Source organism: Myotis daubentonii, chromosome 6 (assembly GCF_963259705.1).
Source record: "Myotis daubentonii chromosome 6, mMyoDau2.1, whole genome shotgun sequence".
NCBI classification, from domain to species: domain Eukaryota; kingdom Metazoa; phylum Chordata; class Mammalia; order Chiroptera; family Vespertilionidae; genus Myotis; species Myotis daubentonii.
The window spans coordinates 60,545,460-60,564,655 of NC_081845.1; the positions used below are offsets into that span (position 1 = coordinate 60,545,460).

General features: G+C 36.4%; 1 protein-coding gene and 1 long non-coding RNA gene across 7 annotated transcripts in view; one reads left to right on the forward strand and one right to left on the reverse strand.

Annotated features, from left to right (window-relative positions):
• LOC132237138 (uncharacterized) overlaps positions 1-2,727 on the reverse strand; it is an 80,841-nt gene extending 78,114 nt beyond the window's left edge. The window contains exons 1-2 of one of the 2 annotated variants that reach the window (XR_009453466.1): positions 2,615-2,727; positions 131-1,232 (exon numbers count right to left, since the gene is read on the reverse strand). This is a non-coding gene — a long non-coding RNA (uncharacterized LOC132237138). Of the gene's footprint in view, positions 1-130; positions 1,233-2,614 lie in introns of those variants that run through there. The other variant, XR_009453465.1, reaches the window with a different exon arrangement.
• Positions 2,728-2,760: 33 nt separating this feature from the next.
• The window catches only part of PHIP (pleckstrin homology domain interacting protein), a 158,021-nt gene continuing 141,585 nt past the window's right edge, over positions 2,761-19,196 (forward strand). For 2 of the 5 annotated variants that reach the window (XM_059701137.1, XM_059701135.1), the window contains exons 1-4: positions 2,762-2,982; positions 3,096-3,154; positions 3,278-3,307; positions 3,501-3,560. In XM_059701137.1, the coding sequence (XP_059557120.1) occupies positions 2,943-2,982; positions 3,096-3,154; positions 3,278-3,307; positions 3,501-3,560 (189 nt within the window). In that variant the 5' untranslated portion in view covers positions 2,762-2,942. Of the gene's footprint in view, positions 2,983-3,095; positions 3,155-3,277; positions 3,308-3,500; positions 3,561-19,196 lie in introns of all 5 variants that reach the window. The other 3 variants (XM_059701134.1, XM_059701136.1, XM_059701139.1) reach the window with 2 other exon arrangements.

Sequence of the window (19,196 nt, forward strand, 5' to 3'; positions counted from 1 at the left end):
GCACAATAAATCACTTAATAACCCTATAGTTAACAGAATCCAGAAGTGTGTTTTATGTTTAAAGAAATTAAAATGTTTTAAGGAGTATTACATTTAAAAAACTAAGTAAAATTCAATTTAACATCCACTGTTAAAAACAAATAGTTTATTTGGCTTAAGAGAAGTTTTAATTTTTAGCAGTTAATATATATTTTCTTAAAACAGACTGATAGTTATAAATTAGTTCAAAGGCAGCCATCTTGAAATTAGGTCTTTGAAAAATAAACTATAAATATTGTCAAAGGTTAGTCAAAATGACAGAAACATCACATTCAGAAAACTTCGAAGGGCTATTTTCCTTAAAAAAATTAGGAGCTAAGTATAGTAGCATACTTAGGGAAAGCTTTTGTAGCTTCTAAATGGAAAACATACATGAGATAATCATACTAGCTTTCAATGTTTACATAACAGTCACAAGATATATGTGGAAAACTTTACTCAGGGTAATTTTATATTTCATGTCATAATTTGGTTCATTTTCCTTCGCAAGGATACAACATCTATTAGGAAGAATCAGACTAATACAAACATTTCAAAACCACAAGATTCTAACTATAATCCTTAGTTCTTGAAATCTGTTTATTTGAAGAACATCGTAATATAAAATATTACACTTATTTGAAGAATATAATACTTTTTAAAAAGAAAAGATACACTAGAAAGCATCAATCATAGAAATAAACAGAACTGCATAAAGGCATATTAAATGTCTGTCTTTTCAAACCTAATCACCTAGAAGAAGCTACTTTACCTATAATAGTTAGAATGGAATTACTGTCTTTAAAAATGCAAATATTTTCAATATTGGAAGGATAGCCATTTCAATAAATAAGTTTCTCTGGTAATTAAAATGCAATCGGACAACTCTTTTTTATTTGAATTAAGGTGTTTAAAAAAAAAAAAGGCAATTTTTACATCGTATTATTCCGAGGATGTCTAGTCTTTTTTTCTCCTTCAGCATATGTACGATGATTTCTGGATGTTTTCGTATAGGATAGGGCATTACACAGATGCAGTCTTGCAGTGCAGCCCAAGGCAGTTGCAGCAAGTATCTCCCACTAGGAATGAATGTTAAGGAGCTCAGCGGGTACAAGGCTTGAGGAAACAATCCAGAAAACCACGATACAGCATGTGGGTCCTTTCCCCCACGAATCACCTTTTTCAGACCACATTCATAAAATGCAGTTTATTATCTAAAAATTTTAAGGAGAATCTTTTGTTAAATGTTAACAAAAGGACGACTATCCTAGTTCCCTTTAAAATGTAATCCTTACAAACAAAAATCCACTCTCAAGTCTTTTGGAAAAGTGCTTAAATCATCTGGGGATAAATATCACTTAGTGTCCTTGTTTTCTAACAAATGGCTTTTTCCATTGTTTCCATTAATTTCACCCATATTCGTTTTTTAACAAACAAGGCCCTCATCCTCATCACAAAACGCAGATGTATGATTTAGCCTGTAAAACCGGTAATTACATACTAATTTACGAAAGATTAATTTTTTCTCCTTTTGTCAGTTTTCAAGAAGTCTTCCCGTGATTAACTGTAAACAGGAATGGTTTACACCTCAAATTAGAAGCCATTAATTAGTATGACGAAGTCAACTACAAGATACACAGATAATTTAAATTATTTAATCACTAATCACCCGGGTTAAAGTGTAGTATACTGTTTCAATATCCTTCGGAGGTTATTGATCTGTCACTAAACTACCTCCAGATCAGTTAGGATAAATACCAATGTTCTTTCCTTTCTTTCATGTTTACATTATTCCTTCTGGTAAACACTTAAAAAAAAAAAAGCATCAAGGTTCTTGAATCCCAAATCCCTAATTAGCCGTCACTACTAGCCTTTTTGTAATCAGGAAAAGAGTATCTGAAGTACAGATCAGGAGTTCGCTTTGCCCCTGTAACAATAACAGCATTTTTTAAATGTACGCTTAAGGCAATGGCAGTAACATAAGATACACGAATAGGTGGCTTCAGCGAAGAGCGGGCTAGCAAACGCAAGTGCTTTAACAAAAAGAGCCCGAACCTTTCATTGCAATATCAAGCGCTGGAATAAATTACACTTTGCATCGGTTGCAGAAATAACGCAGGACAAGACTTACACAGATGCCAATCCGCAGCATTTATACACATGCACATGGCAAGAGACAGAAACCAAACACTCTCATTCAACTCGGGCCGGGGAGCGCGATCCCGAGTTTGCCCAGCGTGAGAGTGCGCTCTGCGTGTGTCTGTGTGCGTGCGTGAGAGTGAGACCCATCCTCGGGGCATTTCCCCTCTTTGGGCAGTTTTGCTTCATTTGTTTCCTATTTCTGCTACATAGAAAGTAACTTCCATCTCAGCGCCAGCCAGCGCCACTGAATAGAGCTGTGCTGCGGCTCCGTTTGCGTCAGATCCCTCCGCGGAGCCGGCCCCGGCCCCCTCCCTCCCGCGATCGGCCTCCACAGAGAAAGCGCCTGCCAGCCAACCCGCGGCTCCGGCTCCGACATCTTCTCCAGCTGGAAATAAATAAACAAATCGCACCTTCGGCCAGGGAGGGGTGGGGTGGGTGGGTAGGGGGGTCTCACCGCGCCTCGGGGCGTAGGGCGCGAGGCACTCCTTTTTCTCTCCAGGGGGCGGGAGCGCGGGCCGGGGCCGAGCCTGGGGCCGGGAAGGCGGCGGACTCTTTTCTGCGGCGGAGGGATCCGCGGCGGAGGCGGCGGCGGCCGTAGCCGCTGCCTGAGAGTTGTTGTTTCCTCCTCCTCCGCCTCCGCCTCCGCCGCCGTCGCTTGAATGGTGGAGCCGAGGCTGGGCTCGTGAACACACAGTGACAGCTATAGGGCAGGCGGAGGCACCATCCCCGCTTCCCCTCGGCGGCGGGGTGTCCCGCCAGCGGCCCTGAAGTGACCCATAAACATGTCTCGTGAGAGGAAAGGCCTCTCGGAGCTGCGATCGGGTAAGTCGAGGGGCTCCCGGGGCCGCTGGCACCGGGCGATTCCGCTCGCGGTCCTCCGCCCCCCGCCGCCCGGCCGCTGAGCCCGTGTCTCCCCGTCCCTCTCTCCCGCGCAGAGCTCTACTTCCTCATCGCCCGGTTCCTGGAAGATGGACCCTGTCAGCAGGCGGCTCAGGTACGGCGGCGCGCGGCGCGGGCCGGGCCGGGTTCGGCGCTCGCGGGCGTGGGGGAGGGCGGCGGCGGCGCGGGGCCGCGGCCCGGGGCGCGGGGCTCAGCTCTCCCCGCTTTGTTGTTGCAGGTGCTGATCCGCGAGGTGGCCGAGAAAGAGGTAAGGGCGGCGGCGGTCCGCCGCGTCCTGCCGCCGCGCGGTCGCCCTTGGGCCGCGGCGCCACCGCTGCCGCCGCCGCTGGGGCGTGGGGCGCGGGGCTTGGGGTCCCCGCCGGGGCGCGGGGCGGGCGGGGGAGGGGCGCGGGCGGGCCGGGGCCGGGGGGCCCGGCTCACGGGACGTCCTCTCCCCGCAGCTGCTGCCTCGACGCACCGACTGGACCGGGAAGGAGCATCCCAGGACCTACCAGAATCTGGTGAGACATTCACGTCGCGGAGCAAAGAAACTTTTCCCCGAGTCGAATAAAAATTGAATTTCCCGCAATTTTTTAGAGACAAAAACTTGGCCCCAGAAACGTGAAAGCTCCCCAGGCCAGGGGGGACGTTGGGAAGTCGGCGCGGGGGCGGCGGGGGGCAGTGGCCGGGGGGACCTGCACCCCGGGGCCGTAGGGGCTGCAGACAATTTATTTGTGATATTTGGTTAATGTGCTAGAAATAAAGATACGTCATGAGTGTTGTGCAGTGCAAGGCCGGAGGAGGAGGGGCCGGCGCGCGCGGCCGTGCGGGCGCGGGGGCGCGCGCGGCGGCGGCGGCGGCGGGAGCGGCGCGCGGGGGGCGCGCTCGGCGCTCTGCTCGCGCGGTCGGCGCGGCGCTCTCCGGCCGCACACAATGGCTGGTGACTAACCGCTCCGAAGTGGCATTAGCATTTCACCGGCAGGCTCATCGGCGGCAGCGGAACCGTGGCGAGACGTGATCTAATTTTTTTTTCCTTTCCTTCTCTTCGTTTCTTTTTGCTTGCTTTAAATGCAGAGCTATGTTTTTTTGTTGGAGGGATTCAGATGTGTGATGAGAGCTGGCCTTCAGCACATCTTGCATTTACCGAAACAGCGTTCGCAGAAGTGTAAAAAAAAAAGCCTGTTAATGCCCTAAAGCCAGAAGTTGAGCAGGCTTTTTTTCTAATTTTGCTGTTGCTGGTGTTCTGCCCCTTGTCCGATGAACTGTTCCAGGAGGCCACTGAAGCGTCTTTAGTTTCTTTGGCCACGTATTTAGTGAAGATGGAACTTGGGAAGTAAAAGTTTTCCGATATATCTTGGGATAGATTTTGTTAAATCGTTGAAAAAATGCCTACTACTTAGTTTTGTGGGTTTTCAGGATGGATATTTTAGTAATTTGTAGAAATTGACTTCTAAATGTGGACCTATTACTTTCGGACTGTGACTGTGGAAAGTAAGGTATCTGTATCTGGGAGTTCTGTGTATTTCCCGTGTTCTTTTCTCCTAAACTGATTGAGGTTATTTGTATGAATATGTGCGTGTGTTGGGCAGTTAAAGCACTCACTCGGGGCAAATCAAGCATTTAAAATTTATGCATGCATTGATTTTCTGAGACATATTTGCAGCTGATGTTGTGATGTAGTTAATGACTGTTACTTAATGAGGGCTTCTGAAACATTTGGACGTTTCAAAGCTAGCTTAGAATTGAATGGCTTGAGTAGGGTGAAGGCATGACGTGATTTTGATTTGATGGCTTTCCCTTTCATTTGGATGTAGAACATTTAACGAGTCTAAATCTCTTATGATTTAATATACGTTGTTGATAAATGCCTACATCTGTTGAAATAAGCAAGGGCACTAAGGTTTATTAGTAAATTTAATGGAAACTTTAATAGTTTGCAAGTAGTGATTTAGGCTAGTTTCATTCAATACTTGGCTAAAATGAATAGAGTTTGAAGCCAACTCAAATTCATTAACTGCAGTATTTAAATTTTTAGGTTGTGATCTTTGACAAAATCTAAAGTGCCTTCCTTGTTACTCCAAAAAATTACAAAGATTATAGTTTTCTTTTTTAAGAATAGGGCAGATTTTACAAAACTCATCTTTGCATCTTATAAAAACCAACAACCCCAAGTTCTTAAAGATTGCTGTGTTTTCTTGGAGACAGTTGGTAATGTTATATTTATATTTTTAAAATGAAGTGGTAAATGGTATCTGGCCAAATAAGGGGAATGTCTTATCCTTGTAGGAATATTGTTTTGTTTTCTCCAGTAACAAAAAGGGCACCAATGGTGATTTTAATTTAATTTTTTGAGAGGGTTTCTTGTCTCTCAAATATTAATGCATTTATATTCCTGGCTCTTTCTCAAAACTTAGGACACAATAAGTAGAGTCTTCATCGGTATTAATTATCGACATCCGCCTGTTTCGCACGGAAGTGGTTCTTACTTGGAGTGTTTTCATCTTTATACTAGAACAGTCATGTTGGCATTTCATGAGGCAGTTAAAATTCTCATTAGAATTCAGAGTTCTCTTTTTATTCATTCAGCATGTTGCTCACTCCGTATCTACTGGATACAAGGCATCATTCAAGGTGCTTTCATATTCATCAAACTATATCTAGGTGTGTAGGTATGCTGTTTAACTTCGACTTTTTAATTGAGATTTAGTTAACTCTAAAAACATTTTGGAACAGCAGGTATCTGAGCACATTCTTTTTTAATAGTAAGTAGGATCTTGAATTTTATGTCTAGATGAACATGCAAAACTTTGTATAGTATTCTCTATTGTCTTAATTTATTCTTATGACTTAAACATGTTTAACTTTGTTGCCCTTCAAATTGCTTTTATTTGACATTGATTTGAAGACTTTTGGTGAGTGAAACCAAAATAACTATTTTTGATAGGTGGTTTCAGTAAGTGTCTGCCTCTACCTGGAAATTTGTTGTTACATTCCTGATAAATGAGTAATATTTTAAACAGAAGAATTCATATGTCAGATCGAAATTTCTAGAAAAATCTCAAATTACAGTTATTTAGAATAGGAAGTAACATTTGTATTTATGAGCTTAAAAGTAGGTGTAGATTAGTATTTGCAATCAGCCTACAGATACAATCAGTGATTGATTGTACCAAGAGGAAAGTGGAGATTTATGAGCAGTTTTAAAAGTTTACAGATTTTTTAAAAAAATTGATGTGTTTATTTCAAGTGTGATTGATAAAACTTCATTGTGATTATTCCCCTCTACCTTAAGATTTAAAATATTTTTGATAGGAAATTAAAGGTTTTTTTAAAAAAATTTTTGCTCTATGATATATGTCTTAGTTTTATATTTTTAAAAACAGGAGGTCGATTTAAAGCAAAAGGGCATTTTAAAGAACTTTTATCAGAATTCTTACTTTTTAAATGGAGCGAGGCTTAGGAGGCAAACTATAGAATAGGAAAACTCAAATAATTTCTGGACAATTATTTGTTTATATCTTAGTTTGCATGATGGAATTAGTTGGTTTGTTAACTTCCCTTTCTAGTTGCCACCTTAATTAGTGATGGTTGCGTATTTATGAAGAGATCTTGACACAGAATTTTTACTAGATTTGGGACTCTGATCACATTTCTTGATTACATGGCTTTTTTTTTTTCTTTCCAAAACAGGGTTCATGTTTTGCCAGTTTGTTGAAATGATGTAATACTTATTTTGTGTTTTGTAGTGGTATTTACTTTTATTAAAATGATTCCACTTTATTAAGAATCATTCTATTTAAGTGAAATGATTGGGAGTCAGGAGATGTGGGGTTGTGATCTTAGCCCTGCCAACAATTAACCTGCAGGTAATCTCCAGCAAGTCATTTCTGGAGTTCCAGTTATTCATGAAATAAGTGAATTACAATTTTTCTAATCTGAAAATATGTTTTTGAAATAGAAATAGCAATACATTGTCCCTAATAGTTCAACTCTTTCCTTTTGGAGTTTTATTATCCAAAACACAGAAAAGCAGATACAGAGAAATCATGCAGATTTTAACATTTTATAAATGCTTTTGATAGTGCCATTGTTAGGTTGTAGTATGATTTCTCTTTGCAAGGATGAAAATTTTTAAGACACTGACTACATTGTCCACTACCTCTTTACCCTCTAAGTTAATAGTATGATTTTCGGTATGGTTTAAGTTATTAGGTTTAGTGAATTATTGGTGGTCTTAAATTCAGAGGTGAATAGAAACCATGGTTAGGAATTACTTAGGTATGTATCAGGTATTTAGTGTGCTGATTAATGTGAAAGTTAAGGTAAAAAACATAGACAAGTTTTAGGGAAAAAACACATAACACTCTAAATGGTTTTGAGTCAAGGAATCTCATTCTATATTAGAGATAACATAGTACTTTTCAAAACTTAACCAGTATAATTTGGAGTGGGGTGTGCCATATGAAGTAAGTGTGTGTTGCAGAGTTTCCATTTCCTTTTTTATTAGGGTATCAATGAAATAGTAAGCTTAGCTTGGTAGCCTCTAAAACAGGGCTTTACTGTATCATGATCATCATAACAAATGAAATGTTAGCTGAAGTGGACAAAATTTCATCTTATACATGTAATTATTATAATGGTACTTATATCACTATTTTTAAAAGTGGGAGATTTACAAGCATTTCAAAATTAAGTAAGTATCTGTTAAAATCTTGATACCCTTGAATTATGCCTTATGCAAAGAGGAAGTTGTATTATCTTCTCCCTAACTACATAGTGATGTTTTGATTGTTATGGGGTAGAATAATAAGTACTGCAGGAGTCTGTTTCCCAGTCTATGAAATGGGCTAATAATAGCACCTATGTTGTAAGATTCTGTGAGTGATAACAGACTGGCACAAGTCACATGCTAATTATTAAGGGTTTGTGTTTGCTATTACTAAAACTATAGTAGTTATAATAAGTTTGTTCCAATTATAGCTTTCTAATGTATTAAAGTTCATTTTAAGAAAAACATTATTTCAGAAACAAGTATACATAACTTTCTGAACATTAACAGCTAAAGTATAAAAAAGGGCACTTAAAAACTTCAGAAAATACTATTAATATAATTAGTTTTAGATTCAAGAATAAAAAAGCCTAAGATATAAAAAAAGTATAGTAAATACCAAAAATAAATAATTCTTTAAAAATGTTGGGTAGAATATCTAGAAAACTTTTGATGGTCTGTATAGTGATTCAAACAAGACTATTTTTCTGTAACAACATTAAGAAGTATTTGGGTGTTTGAAATATCCAGAATTGATTAGAGGATATATGAAGCTTTTTTCTTTTGATAGGTGACATTTAGGAATATATGAAGGATGCTTGGCTGTTGCATCTGACTCCTATCCAGAGATTTATGTAATTTAAAATCATCACAATAGTTTGTATTCTTTCTGGAAATTGTCAGTGTTTTGCCAGTCTGGCTTAATACTATGTGTGTTTTTAATTAAAGAGTTTAATGAAGACTTACAAAAATTCTTAAGTGAACATTAGGTTAAATACTATGAATACCAATTTTTCAATCCACTTGGTATTTCTTTATTAGATAGATAACTAGAAATTCCTTTCACTTACTGTAGCCATACTCCCCCCTCCCCCAAGCTTGTTATATATCATATCACTACAGAATTGTAGCAAATAAAATTGTATTTTACCCAACTTATTCTGGATACATAATACCAAACAGGTTGATTTTATTCTTGCTAGTATTCCCTCACAAAATTTTAGAATTCAGAATATTGCAATACTAAGCAAAAGGGCAGTTATACTAAACATACCCATTTAGTATCACTTCCCATCTTAATGTATTTTTAATTAACTTTAAGAATGTCATTACAATGAGTTTATTAGAAAAATTATTAAAAAATTATTAGCAGTAAAAATTTAGGTTAAGTTGCTTTCATAATTACATCTAAAGTGAAAAAAGACTATTTGATAATAGGAACCAAATTGAAATTTTTAGGAATAAGTTTAAAATGTGTAAAGTTACCAATTTCTGTGTTTTTGTTTTGTTTGTGAGTTGCTATGTTTGTGAAATAGTAATTTATGAAAATTAATTATTTAGGAATTATTAAATATGTTACTGAGCATATGGAATATAGATTTTAAGTATTTTATAACAGATTGAGGGAAATGATAGTACTTTTTATTGAATTTGAGAATTGAGGGTACTGAAAAATCAAATTATGATGATGCACATAGAAATATTTAGGTGTAAGAAGCTTTGGTCTCTATAGAGAAGTCAGTCATTAGGTTTAAGTCAGGTCTACCTTTAGTTATTTATACCCCCCCCGCCCCCCCCCCCCCCCCCCCACACACACACACAGTGTTTGGAGCTCAAGGATCATTTAAGGAAGAGGATGGTTGGATGAGAAGTTTTGATACTAAGAAAAATTAGGTAGCAACATGGTCTGATACAGCTTCTACTTAGTTAAAAGTAATTGAAATTGTAAGAGATGTGATTTGTTGTATAAGGCTTAGTAAGTTATTACTATTCATAACAGCGTAAATGGTGGCAGCCTTCTGCAAAGGAAGCACATAAAAAAATCCATGTAGTGATTCTGGACTCCAGACAGCCTGTTGTCATGGTGGCATGATCCATTTGGTCTCTGTCATGGATAAATAAGAGGCTATAATGTAAATGCAAGAAATATTTATCTTTGCTTGTGTCACTTGGTTCTAGTTTAGTTTTGGGGTGTGGAAATAATAAATTCTAGGCAACTTGGAGAAATACACATTTTCTGAAACAACTTTACTGCTTTTGTATATGTGGTGTTATTTTGAGTACAGTGTTTGAAACTGAAACATTACTAAAAATGAAACTGGGCATTCTCTTAAAATTACTTACTTTGGCATCTTAAGCATAAACTGTTTAAGAATTTTCCATCTTTAAATTAATAGATACGAACTTTTTCAACAGAATTATAAATTTGAATTTTAAATTACTAAATAAGTGTTTTAAAGAGGAGTTTTTATTACACAAATTTTGCTTAGCAGATATGACTTGATTTAAAAACAAAACTTCAAAATGTATTTAGTTAAGCTTTGTTGTGTTTCAAATTAATTTTTATAGAGCATCTTTGTGTTTTGTGGAAACCTTAATTCTGGATAGGTTTGGGTGTTTTTGTTTTTTTTGTTTTTGTTTTTTTTTTAGCAGAATATAGCTTGTGATGAATAAAATTTGAAAGCAATATTGCATTTTCTTTAAATGAAAAATTTGTATTGATAATTGTATTTATCATACTGACTGAATTATCTAAATGAATTCTTAGGTGGTCGACTAAATTGTGAGTATAAGACAGTCTTTCAAGTGTGTTTATTCGCAGTTAAGAGTAAATAGACCACCAAGATCAGTTTTGACAACTAATACTATTCTATATTAATTTCATTATACATCTAATTATAAATAAATCATAGGCAAGTAAGAGTACTTCTGAGAACAGTTTCCCAGCTTAGAAGATTTGACTTGAAAGTGGTTATATGGGTTCTAGTAAGTTTATAATCATGAAACATGTGACAATTGGGGGGGGGGTAATGTTTTGAGAAGGAAACTGTAATGTAATAAAAATAACAGTTAACTTGAAATTGGAAGATCTGGGTTTGATTACTGTTTTTCTTTTTAAATGTATGACCTTGGACATACTACATAACCTTTGGTCTTCAGTTTTCTTTACTTGTGAAGTGGGTAGATACTCGTTTGTGAAGATAAATAAATTTGGAGAATACTTGGCACAGAGTATCCTTCCTATATAATAAAAGCCTAATATGCAAATTGTCCCCTTGTCTGGGAGTTCGGGGCAGGGGGGAGGGGGAGGCGGCCAAATACCCTAGGCCCCTCCCCTGGGCCAGCCCCGCCCTGGTCGGCACTGGTGGCAGGCAGCCGGGGGAATGGAGGACCCAGCCGGCAGCTGCTAGGGACCCTACCTGTGCACGAATTTTGTGCACTGGGCCTCTAGTTTCATATATTTGTCTATGTGAAGATGCTATTAGTAAAATTACTCAGAAAAAACGTACACTTGCTTTAATGAATATAGATAAAATTTAACATATACTTTGTAATAATGGTAAGAAATTTATAATTATAACTAGAAGTTTTGAGAAGTTTAGGGGTTGGGTTTTAATAATAGGCCTATAAAGTGATTAAATAGCAAATAGATTTTTTAAGTTTATGGATTTTTGTTTATGTGCTAAATAGTCATACAAATAGTAAATAAAGCCCATTAAGCTGACCTTTTATTAATTTAATTAACTTATTTTTAATCCTCACCTGAGGATATGGTGTGTTTTTTTTTCTTTTTTCACTAATTTTTAGAGAGAGAGGAAGGGAGGGGAGAGAGAAAAACATCTATTGTTTGCTTTCCATACTTGCCCTGACTAGAAGTCAAAACTGCAAGCTAGGTATGTACCCTGACTGGAAATCGAACCTACAACCCTTGGTGTACTGATGACGCTCCAACCAACTGAGCCACCCAGCCAGGGCTAAGCTGACCTTTTAGTACTCAGAACTAGAGCAGAAAGCAAAAACAGGTAGCCTTTCAGATCTGAAAAAATGGTGAGAAAATAGATGAGACAATCTGAAAAACACTCTTTTTAGAACCAATCAGCTTTTCTAGAAATGAAGGACCTAGTCAAATCAAATCATACTAGTGGTAATTATGAGGTGGATCTTATTTTCATAGGGACCTCTTATATGCTAGACAAAGGACTGGCATTTTCTCAGAGGTAAATTTAAGTCATTGGAATTAATATGTTGATCTAGTTTCACTTGGAAAAGATCCTTAAAAAGATGACCTTTTTTCTCCTTGTTTAGGTCTAGAAAGATTTTTTTTAACATGAAAGGCAACATGTAAAAGCACCTCTTGGTACTATGATTACCTCCCAAGGTGGTGATCTTAAAGTCCTAGTCTTACAGATGAGGACATTGAGACTTGAAGTAAAATGTTTTTCCCATGCTCAGTTGGAAGCTTAAATCTAGGTGATCTGACTTTAGAGCCCTTAATCAAACCTTGACCTTTTCTTTAAAAGTTGATTAGAGAAGTTCTTAATGATAGTATATCTGGTAGAATATAGTGGCTTCCAGGTTCTTTATATTCTCGTTCCACTGATAACACCTACATTTAAACAATACCTCCCACTGATAATGAGAAAATTTTCTTGGTTGGAGGGGATGGCTGTTAATGTGAAGTAGCATACCATGCAGAAGCAGGTTGGTTTATCGCAAAATGCAGGAGAATAAACCACTCAAAGAGCTGTTTCTTTTCTTTGGTTCTTCCTTGCTACAATTCATATTTTCAGGAGATTATCCTATTGTTCAAATTGTAATTGATAATTCTAGAAATATTTTATATATGCAGTCTGGGAAAAGAGTGCTACAGATTTATGATTGGGCCAAGATGGAGAAAGTATGAGCACAGTTGCCTTTGTTTGCAGAATTGTATTACCCCTATTGCTGGGAAGGTTACTAGAACCAAGGGTCATTCTTTATATCTGGGTGGATAAATTATGGATGACATGGGCAAACTGTGCAGATCTGCTTTGCAAGGCTCCTAAGCTAAAGTTAATACCTTTTAAAAAGAGTTGCATATAGATAGTATTTCCCAAAGACTAAAATATTACCATCTGACACTGTATAGAATATGTTTGCTGACCTCTGTTTTATATAATGTAATATACTTACAAAAAGGATAATTAAGTTTAATTCAGGTTTTAGCCATTAATTATAGACAGTTAACAAAAGATTGTTGTTATCAAGTGATTCTCAATTGGTATTGGAGGTAGGGGCAGGGATATGAAAAGTTTGAAAAGGCTCTGGCCAGTCCACTGGTCTAGGTTAATAGTAATCAAATTTTACAGTCTTAACCCTTTTGGTGTAATGTACTTATACCTCTCTTGTAACTTTATTTTTAATTTTTCCACATATAAGAGGAAACTTTTTTTAAATTTTTATTCCTTTTTTTTGAATATATTGGGGTGACACTGGTTAAAATTATACAGGTTTTAGGTGCACAGTTCTATAGCACATGATCTATACACTGTGTATTCACCAAGTCAGGTCTCCGTCCATTACCATTTATCCCCACTACACCCTCCTCCACTATCCCCCACTCGCCTCTCCCTGGCAGTCACCATGATGTTGTCCCCGTGAGTTTTTTCTTTTTCTTTTTGCTCAATACCTCCACACCCCTGACCTAGCTTTCCCACCATCACCATAGCTGTCAGCCTGCTCTGAGTCTGTCTCTGTTTTGCTTGTTAGTTCATTTTGTTCCTAAGATTCCACATATGAGTGAAATCACATGGTATTTGTCTTTCTCTGGCTGGTTTATTTCATTTAACATAATGCTCTCCAGATCTATCCATGCTGTCACAAAGGGTAAGATTTCCTTTTTTTACAGCTAGGTAGTATTCCATTATGTAAATGTACCACAGCCCTTTTATCCAATCACCTACTGATGGATAATTGGGCTGCTTCCAAATCTTGGCTATTGTAAATAATGCTGCAGTGAACAAAGGGGTGCATATATTCTTTTGAATTAGTGTTTTAGGTTTCTTCAGATAAGCTCCCAGAAGTTAAATTGCAGGGTCATAAAGCAGTTCGATTTTTTTAATTTTTGAGGTAACTCCACACTGCTTTCTTTCCACAGTGGTTGTACCAGTCTTCATTCCCACCAACAGTGCACTAGGGTTTCCTTTTCTCCACATCCTTGCCAACACTTGCTGTTTGTTGATTTCTTAATAATAGCCATGCTGACAGGTGTGAGGTGATATCTCATTGTTCATTGGCCCCTGTGTCTTTAGTGGACTTCTCTCTCTCCCTGCTGGTCAGAAGCCCTGGTGCTTTTCACAGCAAATGTTATGTGGGTCCCTCTTCCTAGCTTTTGGTGCTCTGAGCTGGTTTAGGGTGGGGGGCTGTTTGGGTGTCCACTCCACGCTTCTCAGGTAGAGCCTATGGCCAAGACATCCTTCCAGCCCCTCAGCTGCCTCTGTGGGTGCAGGACCAGTTTTTTTCACGTCTCTGCCCTTCCTACCAGTCTTGATGTGGCTTCTGTAAATCCTTGGTTATGAGACTTCTCTTCCGCTAGTCTTCAGTTGGTTATTCAGGATGATTGTTCTATAACTTAGTTTTAATTCCAGTTTGTTCTCGGGAGGAGGTGAGTGTACCTCCCACCTACTTCGTTGTCAGCTTAGACCTCCCTCTTTTTAAATTTAAGAGTTTAAAATTTTAATCTTAGTAATGTACAAAAGTAGGATTGATTTCCTTCAGCCATTTTGGTAGAGTATTAGTTTTATCTTTTACTTGTATCCTTAGATTTTTAAGTTCCCCTTTACCTATAGGAAATTATGCTCTTGTGCTTATTCTTTTTTAGTAGTGAGAATGAACTTTAAAACGTTTCTTTTTCTGGCTCAGTTTAATGTCATTTTAAAATTATATAAAATGTCTCCTTTATAGCTTGCTTGCACACTGATATATGTATATCTGAAGCAATAGGTGCTGTGGGGTTGGGCAGTCTGAATGAGCTCTGGTGTTAGTCTGCCTTGGTTTTATTCTCACCTCTGCCATCCCCTGAATGTGTGACCGTTCATGGTTGTTTTACTTTTTTGCACCATAATTTCTTTATTAATGGGAATAATAATAATACATGCCTCTTAGGGTTTTTAAAATAATTAACTTAGTTGTTATATGTAAAACTTACCACACTTACCCCAAGGGCTAGCATTTAGTGTTCAGTCATTATGTTTTAGCTCTGTAAGTGTTATTACTATTTATCATACTTTAACTTCATAATTTGGTCATGTATTTTTATGTGTTGAATATCTAAAGAGCTTGAAAGCAGCTCTGGTCATGGAAAATAATGGGTATATTAGAACTGAGGATGTCAAGTTGTGTTTTGTTTTTCCCAAATGATAATGTATAAATAGTTACTGAGAATTCAAATATAGATATTTTGGAGAAGGCAGTTTATTAGAATATCATTTCAAGTTTTCCTTTTTGTTTTAATTTTCTTTAAATTATTTATTAGTGTAAGTAAATAAAGTAATAGTTTGTTCAAACCCCAAAAGGCTTAATATTAAAGATAGGGCTTTTACTAATTTGAAAATTAAAAGTTATATATGTGTAGCCATAATGAGCTATTTTAACTTTTTAAATTTGTTCTTGGTTTTACTTTTTAAATATTGACCATACATAGGTCAGTAGTGGCATGGGTTAATATTCATGAAGAATAATGTTTAGAAAAAGACCGTAGCAAATGATAATTTTAATTTTTTCCTTTAATATGTATTGTGTGTGACAAAGTTGGGACCAGATGGGCATATATGGTCCCTGTTCTCTTATAGTTTGTGGTGAACTTGAGAATTTAAAATGTATAATCATAAACTGATGACATGAGTTAAGGAAAAGTCACTGAGTGTATGCAGCCAAGATATATACAGACTGAATAGGGTAAAAGAAAACATAAAATTACACTGGAGGGAAGATCTAAAGCATATAGAGAGTTGTGTGAAGCGGGTGTGGGGAAATGAGTTCATCACCTGGGAAAAGCCTGACTGAAGAGAGTGCAGGTAAAGAACCTGAAAGGAGATGGGTGTGTCTAAATGTAGACAGTGGAGCTGAAGGGTGTATTGCTGGGAATGTGCCTGGTAAAGCAGAGAACCAGGAATGGACCAGAAATGTGTGTCAGGGTTTGTAGACAATGTTAAGGATTTGAATCTGTTAAGAATAAGGAAAGCCTCTTTTAGGTAAGGGTGACTTGACCAGATACATGTTTTCTGAAAGAGCATTCATTCAAAGAAAATAGAGAATAGATTTGATTGAGGTAGAAGACATAAGTAGATGTTGGAAAGATGGGAGTTTATTGCAAAGATGATTTGAGGTTGGGCTGTTATTGTGGTGAAGGAGAGAGAGAGCTGCATTTAAGGATGGGAAGGACAAATCAGTTGGATTTGGTGAAACTGCTTGGATATTGGGAATGAGGGAGGAGGGAGGAATGGGCAAATAAAAAAATGACATCTTGATTTGAGGCTGTGTATATGGTGTTGTCGTGTTGGAGGGTTTTGGCATGAGGCTTAAGAGTTTATTTTTACATGATGAGTTGAGAAGGCTTTGGGATTTCAAAGAAAGATGTCTTCTAAGAAAGTGTGATATGTATAAGGACTGTCCAAGAAGAGAGTATAGAGTGTGAAGAAAAGGAGTTCTGGAGCTGGTGTCCAGGATCTCAGACCATAAGGAACTTACTGTTTAGTGGCTTAAATAGAAGAGAAGTCAGTGCTTCTGTATATTTTCATGTCTTCATTTTTTAAACAATTTATTAAGCACTCAGTCTAAGTACTGCATTTAAGTACTGGGTTGACAGGTAAACAGGGTCTCATTTCATGCTTATGCAGGACATGGACCGTAAATTGGCAGTTTTAGTATAGTGTCAGGGGTCTTATGAACCCCCTAAACAAGGCAAGATTGTGGTAGTAACTATATATGTGGTTTTTTCAGGGTTGGGGAAAAGGAACATAACTATCATTAGATTCCCACTGAGGTCTGGGTATTATTAAGGAAAATTAATACAATATAAGTATTACAAACTGTTGGGGATGGGGTCATAAAGGAACATTTGGGAAGGATTATATAATGTACTATGGAAACACAAAAGAAGGCAGTGGTAATGTAACAGGTCAGGTAAGGCAGTAAAGCATTGACTGAGACTTGAAAGAGAGTGATAGTGGAGGTGGGTGGGTAAAGAATAGATTTTAAGCAGAGAGATCAGCTTGTATAAAGTCTCAAAAGCCAGGAAGCATAAGAAGTTTAAGCATTGAAAGTATCTTTTGTAACTAAAATGAAAGTTGATTTTGAAAAATTGTAATCATCAAGAAAATATTTAGGAAAAAGTGGATTCATAATATTTTATTAAAAGATGAAATTCTGCAATAAGGATTTTCAGGTTTGTTACCTGAAATGTATTTTGCAAAAAGACACTACTACAGGATCATCACAGAATTAACATTAAGAAGTAATCAACTTTCTTGTTAAAGTAAAATTTTACAAGGAATTTTGATCAATTTAAAGAAGTCACATTAGAATAATTATCATATACAAATTTAGATCTGGAAGGGACATAAATATTTTAGATACTTTTTAAAATTTTATTGTAAGCAAAATAGGAAGATTAGAGAATAGTATAAACATATCTAAAAATTCTTATTTTGGTATTTTCTTTTAAATGCTTTTTCTATTTAGCTAATCATACTGAAGCAGATATTTGAAAAAGTATTTTTTGGGGTCAAGATGATACTAATAGGGAAAAAGGGATACTATAGCTAATGAGTTTGGGAAATTGTGCATTAAACACAATTAGATAGTTTTAAGATTTTTCAGAGGCTTTAATGTCATTGTGCTTTGTGAATCTCAAAAGCAGAGATGTAGTGTGTATAATTTGTATTAGAACCTCTTTTTCAGAAGTATTTAGTCTATCAGTACTTATTGACTATCTATTGTATGCCAGACTGTATAATTTTAAATCACAGTGTGATGGTATGGCTTCATGCAGTCTCCATGACAGGAGTGTATTATGAGGAAAAGTAAAGTAAGTTCCTCTCAATTAGTTTCAGCTTAGAAGGATGAATACTAGCTAAGTTTTTAAAAATACCATCATGGTCTTCAGTAGAATATGACAGTTATTACAAGATGGAATGAAATGATTTAATCCCCACACATCTCCTCCAAATAAGTTTTATAAGGAGTTCATACTAAAATTGCCATTACTAAATGAATTTGAGTAGCAGTTCTCAAACTTCTTGGCCTCAGAACCCCCTTACATGAATAAAAATTGTTTAAATTCCTTTGTTTATGTAGATTATAATCTCATTTATCATTTAAAAAATAGAAATTTTAAAATGTTTTATTTAAATTTATTTCACAGTACTATAATTAACTTTATTTTTTTAATATGCAGTCATTTAATTTTATTTATAAAGCATATACTAACATGAGAATGACAAATATTTTATGGAGAAAAGACAGGATAGAAAATTTGTATATGTTATATAAAAGTTACATATATATAAATATATGACATATGTGAATGATTATAACAAAATGTAAAAATGCAAGGTAAACAGAGAAGAATGAAAAAGGCAAAAGGCCATACATCAACATTCTTTTTTTTTTTTTATTGTTTAAAGTATTACAGATAGTAGTACATATGTCTCCTTTTTTCCCCATTGACCTTCCCCCACATTACTATAATTAACTTTTAAAATAAAATAATTATTTTCCAAAACAAATTTGTGAGAATAATGTCATTTTTACATGATGAGTTGTTTTACATTTTTTTTAGAACATTCATTGGTCTAGCTTAATAGAGACAGATTCTTATATATACTTCTGTATTCATTCTGTTGTAACATCACATGTCATGTGGCCTCTGGAAAACACCTAATACTCATGAAAAAAATGAGAGTGAAAAGTAAATAGTGTCTTATTATTTGTAATTTTTGCCTGAGGAACTCCCAGAGATTTTCTGAATACACTTTGAAAACAGCGGAACTAGAAAGTATTATTATTTAGGTACTACAATGAGAAATTGTTAGTAACTTGATAACCTCTAAATATAAAGTGATAAAATAGCATACTTTATTTTCTCTAATTCTCTTTAGATTAATATGCAAATATTGTCTATTTACTGAAAATACTGTAGGATAAGTAAATTAGCATTTCATAACGTGTTTTCAAATGGTAGCATAAATTAAGCAGTGTTTTCAAGTTGTTCCAGAAATGCTCAAACTTTCTAGTAGGTAGGTGTTTTTTTTTATACAAGTCAAAATATGTTTCAGTTAATAGTTGGAATTTGGCCTTTATGTTAGGTTCTAGGTAAATCATAAAACTCAGCATAGATGCTCTCTAAGTCTTTAAAATTTTGTAATGAAAACAATAACAGTCAAGTTTATTTAATCCTGAATTATTCTGGAGATACTCTTTATAATATCAAGGATATAAAACATTTTATTTTGTAGTTTGACTTTTTTGAAAATTAAAATGTTAAACTAAGACATTCCATTTAGATTATAATGCTATATATTTTTTTCATCGTTCAGTATTTGCATTGACTAGCATCTGTTAATTTATA